General features: G+C 50.0%; 3 protein-coding genes across 3 annotated transcripts; all 3 read right to left on the bottom strand.

Annotated features, from left to right (window-relative positions):
• Positions 1 to 2,183: 2,183 nt before the first annotated feature.
• Pmar_PMAR008072 (meiotic recombination protein DMC1, putative) lies at positions 2,184 to 3,005 on the bottom strand (the record flags this gene model as incomplete). The annotated part of the gene is made up of 2 exons (XM_002785667.1): positions 2,184 to 2,839; positions 2,882 to 3,005. The coding sequence occupies 2 exons, from the start codon at positions 3,003 to 3,005 to the stop codon at positions 2,184 to 2,186; spliced, it is 780 nt and encodes a 259-aa protein (XP_002785713.1).
• A 1,115-nt stretch (positions 3,006 to 4,120) lies between these two features.
• On the bottom strand, positions 4,121 to 7,692 carry Pmar_PMAR008073 (protein C14orf155, putative; the record flags this gene model as incomplete). Its single annotated transcript, XM_002785668.1, has 19 exons — positions 4,121 to 4,162; positions 4,229 to 4,500; positions 4,547 to 4,709; positions 4,760 to 4,820; positions 4,869 to 4,994; positions 5,215 to 5,339; positions 5,390 to 5,547; positions 5,591 to 5,699; positions 5,761 to 5,871; positions 5,930 to 6,064; positions 6,110 to 6,181; positions 6,234 to 6,310; positions 6,355 to 6,433; positions 6,495 to 6,659; positions 6,704 to 6,788; positions 6,834 to 6,895; positions 7,067 to 7,185; positions 7,517 to 7,588; positions 7,635 to 7,692. 19 exons carry the CDS (start codon positions 7,690 to 7,692, stop codon positions 4,121 to 4,123), a joined length of 2,091 nt encoding a protein of 696 aa, XP_002785714.1.
• A 510-nt stretch (positions 7,693 to 8,202) lies between these two features.
• Positions 8,203 to 9,211, bottom strand: Pmar_PMAR008074 (hypothetical protein; the record flags this gene model as incomplete). The annotated part of the gene is made up of 4 exons (XM_002785669.1): positions 8,203 to 8,301; positions 8,593 to 8,692; positions 8,736 to 8,838; positions 9,196 to 9,211. 4 exons carry the CDS (start codon positions 9,209 to 9,211, stop codon positions 8,203 to 8,205), a joined length of 318 nt encoding a protein of 105 aa, XP_002785715.1.
• Between the last annotated feature and the right edge of the window lie 310 nt (positions 9,212 to 9,521).

Genomic DNA, 9,521 nt, shown 5'->3' on the forward strand with positions numbered 1-9,521 from the left:
TCTTCAGCCGCCGATGGCATCAGTGAATAATACAGTCGAAAGTCTTGACCCCTTTGGTGTTTGGGATGGCGGTGTTGATATGTTCTCCTTACCTGGCTATGGTACTACTACCAGCTTTGATTTCCCTGAATGTGTGTTCCCACAACACACTGTAGACAATCGCTTATCTATTTTCTAATATGGTGTATAACCTTATTATGGAAGGCTGCTGCTGAGCATCTGTCATTTCCCATGAGTTACTCTCCTCCTCTTCTGCGGACTATTACTACTATTGCCCGATAATGGTTATGATGATGTAAGCGGTTGCAGAGACAGTGGTTAAAGACCCTGTTTGTCGTTGAGTCTACTACCAAGGCGGCTACTATCCCTTCTGACCTCTAGCGTATGGAAACTGTATAACTTTGCTGCTTGCCAGTGTTATGTCTCTATCTGCTGCTAGTCGTCAGCATATCGGGTTTGCATGCTGCTGCTCTCGTTGTTAGCATTCATCGCAGTGCTAGCCACGATGTCCCCACTTTTATTGTAAAATTAAAAGCACAAATTGTTCTCAGCAGCCTTTTGCTGGTCGTAGTCCGGTGCTCCTCTATTGCTGATAGCATTTGTTATTCCTTAGGGAAGAGTTTACTGCTTTTGGTGTAGATGATCACCTCGATTCGTCGGAATGTGTTTTATCATCATAATAATATTTTGGGATTCCTTAGCGAAGGAGTCCTCGAAATTTCTATTACTTCTCACTATTGATAATGAGATGATCAAAATCATTGACAACCTCAGTAGTCTTCAATGTTCTCGTACTATTTCAAGTGCTTGCTGCGGAGGCGAGGGTTGTCATTGTTGTTCTATTTATCTAGTTACTGTACCTTATGATGATGGCGATGCCTCTCCAATGCATGGAGGCGGTCGTATTCTCATCTGTTTATATTATCTGAAGCCTTGTTCCCCGAGTAATTTTCTGCGATTGCTTTCGTGAAATGGGTTCGATTTTTTCATTGTGTAGAGTATGTTGGTGGTGGGGAATTGCTGTTGAGTTGTCACCTACAGGGGGTTTATGCTTATCGTAGCTTTTTGACTTGTCTCATTCACTTTAACAAGGTTCGCCTTAGGCAGCCTCCGAGACCGAGATGGACTGGTTCATGTTGCCATTCTCAACACTTGGGGTTGTCCAGGTCATGGAGAGCCTTCTGCCTCTCACGGGTTGCGGAGCTTGCATGATGCTTTGTGCGCATTCACTTTCGTAGGAATATGGGAGGGTGGAATCTGTCACTATAACAGTGTAGTGATCTCGCATCAGATACATTTTCTGTCCCCAGTATTCAATGTGGAGAATGATGCGCAATATGGCGGAGACCTGCGTCTGTGCTGGTCTCGGGGCATCGGGCATCGTTGCTGAGGTTTGGTGAGCTCCTCAGCGGATGGATCGGTGATGTGATCGACGCGATGTCAGCCCTCGTGATTCACCAGCACACAAGAGACTTCGAACCGTAGCACCTTTCATGACGTCCTTGCTCGGCCGTGCTCTCGTCTATATAGTGAGCTGGAGTGAATTCGGTTACTGGTTGGCGAATTTTCAACAGATTTTCGGTATGATATGCAGCGGTAATTTCACCTATGTGTCAACGACTACTCCCAAAATGGAACCAGCGAGCCGCCTGCTTGGAGAAATCAGCAATGACGCCTCCATAAGAGTCAATTCAGCGTACTGCTATTCACACGTCGAAGAAAGCGATGCTGATCGTGCTCAGTTTCTGGGCATTCTTTTGCGTCGTTTCTGGGATATACATGATGGCCACAGGTGTCATCACTTTAATATATTATTTTAAGGTGGCCCGCTTCAGTCATCATCATCTGTGACTTAACTTCACACAGGTTAATGGATCTATTGTTCAGAGTGAGCGTCATCAGGAGCTCACAACGACCTTCTTGCGGAGGACGAGTTGGGGTGTAGGAATGTGTCATGGGTGCTCATGTACTCTGGTCTTACTCAGTTTGGTGCCGACCGCGAGGCCAGTGGTGGCCAGTCGGTCGCATTCTCCCCGTTCACACCAACAACAGGCGTCACGGCTGAAGGCTATCAACAGCAATAGTGGCTTCTGATGCTGCTTATGCAAATTCTGTCGCAGTTGTTCACTCGTTATGCTGGTTTATGAAGTTTGTTGAGTTATCATAAAACCCAATACCAACAATTAGGGAGAAACCGCAACGCAATCGATAGTAATACGGACACTACACGACGAGCTCATTTGCTGTGCTGATTTGGTGAGGACGATCTCCCTTTGAGATGATTCCTCAACTCTATTGATCATGAGTCGAACATTCACCGCATGGGACCACGTCAGACCGAGCGCTGGTTTGAAAGCATCGCTCTGGTTCGAATCGAAATCAGCGGTAACATGATTGCTGACTACGACAGCGGCACGTTGAACCCAAGCGGCTCCTTTGAGAGCAACTGCCAATCTGTTGAGTAAACTCTGGCGTTCGGCGAGGACGGCAGCGTCGGACCCCTCAGATTTGTCGCCCTGCATACGGGACAGGATGATGTCTTCAGTGCATCGAGCGGCTGCGGCGACACTATCGATGACAACTAGACACGGAACCCCTTCGCAAGTTGGAATTGTCTTCAACGCCTCAACGCCTCGTATCAAGTCCAATAGATCGTCGCACTCTTTGATCGCCATTCTTGACAGCATGCCCTCAATGGGAGCGTGAGGTGACCTGCGTTCACATAGAGATTGGAAGCGCTCGGGATGAAGTGTTCTCTCGCTGTCGAACCAGAAGACTCGACCTTCGCCAGCTAAGACTGCCACGGCAATAGACATCAAAACTTGTGTTTTACCGGAGCCTGAAGATACCCCTATTGCTCACAGCGAAGAATTGAACTCACCTGCAGGGCCATAGAGCTCCACAAGCTGAGCCACCGGCAACCCTCCTCGTAAGAACGCATCTAATGAGGGCATTCCCGTAGAGACATATTGGCGTTGGAGATGGCCGTAATCACGAGCCGACATCTGTGCGGGAGCCAGAGACTGTAATACAGCTAATCAGTTCATACGCATCGTCGGAGTTTCCAATACCTTGCTGATTGAGAGGAGCCACTTTTCGGAAGTCGAGCGGGACACGCTACACTCGTCACTGAGACCGTGGGGCTCACGGCTGATAATCGTCGAGGTGGACAATGCAGGCCATCTCGAGTGCTTCGAGGGCTCGACGTTGGACTGACATGGTGACACGGTACAATTACAGCAAGACAATTACAGCAAGGATTACTTCAGAAGGATGCAATGATTGACGTTTGCTCCTGTCTCTCCGTGAGCCATGCATCCTATTTTTTAACAGCTAAGGTTTGGAATACGTTACAAGAGTAAACTAGGTAATCGGTTACTCGCCCTCATGCCTTACTCATGACGACTCAACAACAAGCGTGTAGAATAAGACTTCCAAGGATGCGTATAACCACGACGAAGAACGAAAAGCTGTGACTTCCTTCAAGCGTAAACTCGCCGATGTCTAACAATTTCAAATGATGCAGCCTCCTTTAACATAAGCAGCATATTGCGAGGCTTCTGCAGTGCACATCACGGACATCGGGGCCGTTTGTTGTTGAATTCTGCTTCCTAGGCAACTCCGTAAGCGTCGGCTAAATGCCTCACACCGGGCACATTAGCTCTGTCCTGGCCCGTAGCTTCAACGTCGGTGCGGGAAGGTCCAGTCGTCCAAGACGTTCGAAGATTCGTCAACATGTGTCATCGTCGTTGCACTGGAGGCGTCACTGGACATGTACGCGAGAACACCGTATTCACTGTTCACAACAACCGGCCGAGGCAGAGTAGTAACGGGGCTCGACCTTCTCCCCAGCTGCTAACATAGCCTTCACAAGTCGGAAACCTATAGGAACTGTACATACTACCGTAAGTAAGCACGATAAAACTGCGAGGCTGCTCAGTGGAGCTCCATAGGAGAAGTGGAGCCAATGTTCGTCATTTGAGCGAGCTCCCAAAGGAACTGATATGCCCCGCACTCCGTCCCTGACCGATCTAACGCAGCTCTCAAAAATTGTCAGACGAAATTATCGACAATTACCACAAGTAGCAATGCTGAACAGTCGAGGGAGATATAAATATCTTTACTTCAGGAGATCAGCGAACATCTCATCATCATCAGAGTTCTAAAGACAACACACCACTGCTATCGCCGTACAAAGGTTCGTCCTTGCTCAGTAGAGGTGCATTACCTCAGCGGCCTGCGTCTGCTGTTGTTGTGGCGACTTTCTGCCCTCAGAGGTCCTCTCACGTGGTGGTGGAGGAGGCGGCGGTGGCACAACCTTCTTCTCCTCAACTGGTGGTAATGGAGGCTTCTCTGCTCCATCATCAGCACCCTTCTCAGTAGTCGAAGGAGGTACAATCGGAGGTTCACCCACGCTAGGCGCAGGTTCAATTCCCGGTTCCTCCATCTTTGCCGGAGACCCAACATCCTCCGTATGTTCCTCCGACAGTGGAGGTTGGACTGAAGATACCCTCACTCAACCTAGCCTCCCAAGTGATAACACTACCTTGCGGGCTGCTGCCGCCCTCGCTCGACTTGGGCGTAGCTATACTCATCACAGGAGCAGCCGCAGTGATATCCTCCGACATCCCTCTGTGTATTCTCTCCATCGCCTCCAGCTTGTGCGGTTCCGCAGCATCCTTACAAGCGGCGTAAAGATCAGACACGCGCTGCCACCACAACAACACTACTATTCGATTCAAGCTGCGAGTAGTCCTACCTCCAATGCAGCCACCGCGTCAGGCTTGCCTCCTATATACTCCCCGTATTGACGTCCAAACCTAACAGGCAGCCCATCCTCGAGGTTCCCAGCGCCCCCCCCCCCCCACCTGTCCACCGTCATCCATGCCTTATCCGCGTGCCTCAGCAGTTGCAGTACGTGCTCCCCAGGAGAGTCCGGCGACTCCATCTCGGCCTTCAGCACGGCCAGATAAGCGGCTTCCTTGAGTAAGAACCTACAGCAAGGCATTGATACCATTTCAAGACCCCCTGCTCTAACGTTGGAATATATATTCGCTTTCCTCAGCTAAGCTCAGAATTTTCTTCACCAATGATAGAACTTAACGTACAAATTCGAATAGAAATGTACAGAAACCACTAGGAATTTCGTAAAATTTCCATATTGTCACCAACACATGTAGTTGACCACGTGTATACATTCTCACACTGCCCTACTCAGTGGCGCCAGTCTCCGCCTTCTCCCTAGTCTTCACCATCTTAGCGTCCATTTCCGCAACCTGGTTTGCCGACACCGATGTGAGCTCATCATTCCCCACCAATACCACCGATTTGAATGTGGCCTAATAAAACTTCCATCGCTCCGCCTCAACGACGGGACCAGTTTCCCTACAATGTAACCCTTCAGATCAGCCTCTTGACGCTGATGAAGCTGCTGCTCAGCTATCCTCGCTTCGAAGTGCTCCGACGTATCCTTATCACTCCGCATCAGCTGTCCCTCCGCCTGCTCAATCGAACTCTTGCGTGCCGCTAACGTGTCCAACTCCTCATCTGTGAATACACTCCTTAGGAACACCAACAGAGGCGCTCTCACTGATTTCCATAAGACGCTTCTCCAGCTTCTCCTTCTCCTCCTCCAACGTCTTCATCTGTCCTTCTATCTCCTCCCCATTCGGCCTCAACGCCTCCAATTGTTCATGAACCTACTACGATGGACGAGGTCCCAGGTTCAATCCCCGGATGGGGCATTTCCACACTCGTTACCTCCGTATGCATGTTCTCAACCTGCTCCTCCAGCTCAGCTATCTCAGTCGCCTGCGTATCCACATCCTTATCGATCTCCACCATCTTAGCCTCGCACTCCTCCACAACTTCCTACGAGCAACTTCGATTGATACCACACCTTTTGCAACTCCCAGCGGTACACATGTACCTTCATAGCAGCCTCTCGCTGAGCCAACGACTTGATCCTCCTCTCCTTAGCCAAACTGACTGTACGATGCAGCTGGCAGGTCAAAGTGGCGACTGCAGCAGACGGCACTTGAGGGCTAGTCGACGACACTGGGCTCTAATAAAACAACGGAGTGCCGCTACGCTCGAAGGCGAGCCATACATCAGCTTCCTTCTGCATGTCTGCCTTCAGCCTCCTCATCGTATTCAGCACCTTGTCATGGTAGTGATCATCCTAAAAGTAGCAGAAATGACTCGTCCTTGAGACTCCTTCCAAGTGATGCTACCTTCCAGTCCAGCTTCAATGCAGTGACCATCTTCTCGAGCCAGGCGACAAGCTCCTCATTCACCGGCAAATCCTCACCTACCACCGCACTCGGATAACCTGACGAATGCCTTGTCCCTTACTTGTCTGCATCACAGACTCCAAGAGCTGCTGCCAGACCGTTGCTTGCCCCCTCAGACACTGCCCCAGGAGTCTGTACATCTACACATGCATAAGGATCTACAACTTGACAAACCGGATTCTCCAGCCCTCCTCGCACTACCATAAATCTGAACATCTTCTCAATGGTGATGTCCTCCTCCTCTTCTGCCCCCTCCTCTACAGTGGCGCTACCAACGCTGGCCAGATCTCTCATCAATACCCTCAGACTAGCATCGCGAGCACACAGGCCGAGCAGCTTCTCCAAACACTTCGATCGGAGGAATACCTACCGTGTGGAATCTATCTCCCTATAAATGTCTAGCCAGTCACCTGTCTGAATGTAAGTGCGGTGATCTGATTCGGCGGGATACTCTGCAGTTGAGTTGGTGACACGCCCTCAGGAGTGTCGATAAACCTGTCACCCTCAGTGTCACCAGTCCAAGAGGCACAACAGGTCTACCTCTGCTTGGCATCGTTACCGAGAGCTATCTCCTCGTTCCACCGGTTGAGGCTTTCCACAAGCTGACAAGATTCGCAATATATCCTCCTCAAACGCCCTTCTAGTACTACTACTACTACTACTACCACCACTACTACTACTACTACTACTACTACTACCACTACTACTACCACTACTACTACTACTACTACTACTACTACTACTACTACTACCACTACTACTACTACTACTACCCCAGGCAGCCTTCTGACAGCACTGCCATGAGCTCCCAGCTCGTCTATGTATGCCTCTAACATCTCCGACACCTCCTGACAAGTTCTCAGACCTGTTGTGGATCCTACCGGGAGAGAACCTGTGATGAGAGATATCCTATAATCTCGTAATGGTCTCAACTGGAGAGGTCATAAGTGCACTATCACTAGAGTCGCTGCGAGTACGGCGCACGGCGCAAATACAATAATCCACTTGTACGATTCCTATAATGTGGGTAGACCAAATTATGGAATGATTTCTCTCGACACGAAAGCCCTCTACGAAACTCGAGTGAGGAATCTCCATGAGCTAATAATTAATACCATAACTCATCCATCTAATGACCCGAGGCCTACTACACCTGGAGAATTCACACGCTAGAGACTTCGGAGCCTAGAGGATCTCCAACTGACGACCACCGCTATCATTACCAGCCGCGCTGATGTCCTCCATGAGCTTGCTAGTAGCAGAAGCAATTTGCTGAGTGCCCTGTCTAACTTGACCTGATGACAATTCATACCACACCTTCCACAATTCTCCTCCTCGTACGTCCAACCAATTCTGACTGTTTCCGCACTTTACTCAATGTTGACTGCAGCCAGCTCATATTCTTGTTGGGTACAAATATTCAATTGAATGGATATAAAAAATCCTAAAGTCGCTCAGACAATGAATCCTCAAATTTCCCATGACCCCTTCCGTATGCCCGATTCACTATGTAAAGTGTTTGCCCTTTCTGGCGGCGTTTCAAGCTTCTCTATTGGCTCTACTACCTCACCCCATCTCTTCTCGCAAACCAGACAAACCTTCTCGTCAAAAGTCACGGCCGAAGCTGGTGGAGGAGATCAGTAACGTCGAATAACAATACCAGACACCAAGAAGGCCGCTAGCGCCAACCCCGAACTGCTTTCCCCAGCTGGAACTCAATTCTCCTCAACTGCGTAAACTCGTGATAGATTTCCTAGGAACGAATCGCCGTAAGGTGGCTGTTGAGAGCATGCATTGCTGCTATAGCTGAGGGGACTAGAAGACCCTTATGAAACAACATACGAATTAACATCAGCTGGTACAATGACTCGGGAGTAAAATAAGTAGTTCCCTTAGATGACTTCATCTCTCAAGCGTCACGAACTTCCAACCCGGCGATCTCGTTGGCTACGGGAGCCAGCAGAAATTTCTCTGTGAGGGGCCGTCGATCGAGGGAGGGGTGAACTCCCTGTTGGAGGATGATGGATACACAACAAGCATTGTGACAGAGGGCCCTACTGTTCTGTCCATCAGTGGCTTCAGGAGGCGAACATAGGAGACCCCCAACACTCCCACTCCGAATATCCCCACTCATCTCTGTCGATCTCCTGCAAGTCGCAGTCGAACTTATCAGCAAGCGAGGTTGCAAATTCTGGAAATAGGCGGAGCGAAGTTCGCACCTTGACCGACGCGGGTTGAAGTGCTTCCATACATGGCCCTGATACCACACTGAGCGCAAATCGTCTCCCACGACAGTCACCTGGAACCTATCCACAAACATAGCCGTGAAGAGTTCATTCTTGAGATTGATGAAAGCGAATCCGCGGTTGTTGCCCCTGCCGGACTTCACCAGCAGCTCGCTGAAATCCACAACCATCCCGAGTACAACACCGAGAGCCCTACAGAAAATCGTAGCAGTCTTCAAGGCCGGACTCCGACACGATCTCAGACACCAGCATGTGATAGTCATACCTAAACCGATCCATTAGAGCCTCTTCCCGTTCCCCTGGCTTAACAGTCGAGGAATGCCCCTGATGAGCAGTGTGGTGCGGTGTTCGCTGCCGTCCACTAAGTCGACCAAACGGATCTTACGGGCGTCTTCATCACCCATGCAACCATACGAGGTCCGCCGACCCGCCTCGCTCTCTAGCCTTGTCGAACCAACTCGCTCGCCGACTGAGGGCCGCAGCCGACGTTGGCGCTGGAAGACATGAGATATGACCCTACTCTCACTAGAAGACGCCCATAAATAGCTCGTAGTATCGTGCCAACGAGCAGGGTGGAGCAAACACCTACAGCTGTTCAGCGCCTCAGCATGGCCCCGTAAGCAGAGTGACTGACTTGGTGGCACCCGGAGACCCACCTCTAGCAGTAGGCATTGCAGTTGGAAATAGGGAGAATAGCTTCGCCATACGCTTTTGCGATCTTCTCGTTGGGAACCATTGTACGTGTATCGACACCAGCGAGTGGAGTCGTCACATCAGTGCGCTGACGAAACTTCGAGCAATGCAATTTCGACGGTTTGACTGGGTCTGGCATCTGATTAACGAGGTAGGGCTGTCAGCTTCCAATAAAGCAACTACCTCATTAAACATGTGACCTTCAGCAAGCAGCTCATCGAAAAGTCTGATAGGGATGGCCCCATTAGGGAAGCCGCTCTGATCGGGATTGAATTTTGAAGTCTACACA

This window comes from Perkinsus marinus, assembly GCF_000006405.1.
Source record: "Perkinsus marinus ATCC 50983 genomic scaffold scf_1104296932072, whole genome shotgun sequence".
Lineage (NCBI taxonomy): Eukaryota > Perkinsozoa > Perkinsida > Perkinsidae > Perkinsus > Perkinsus marinus.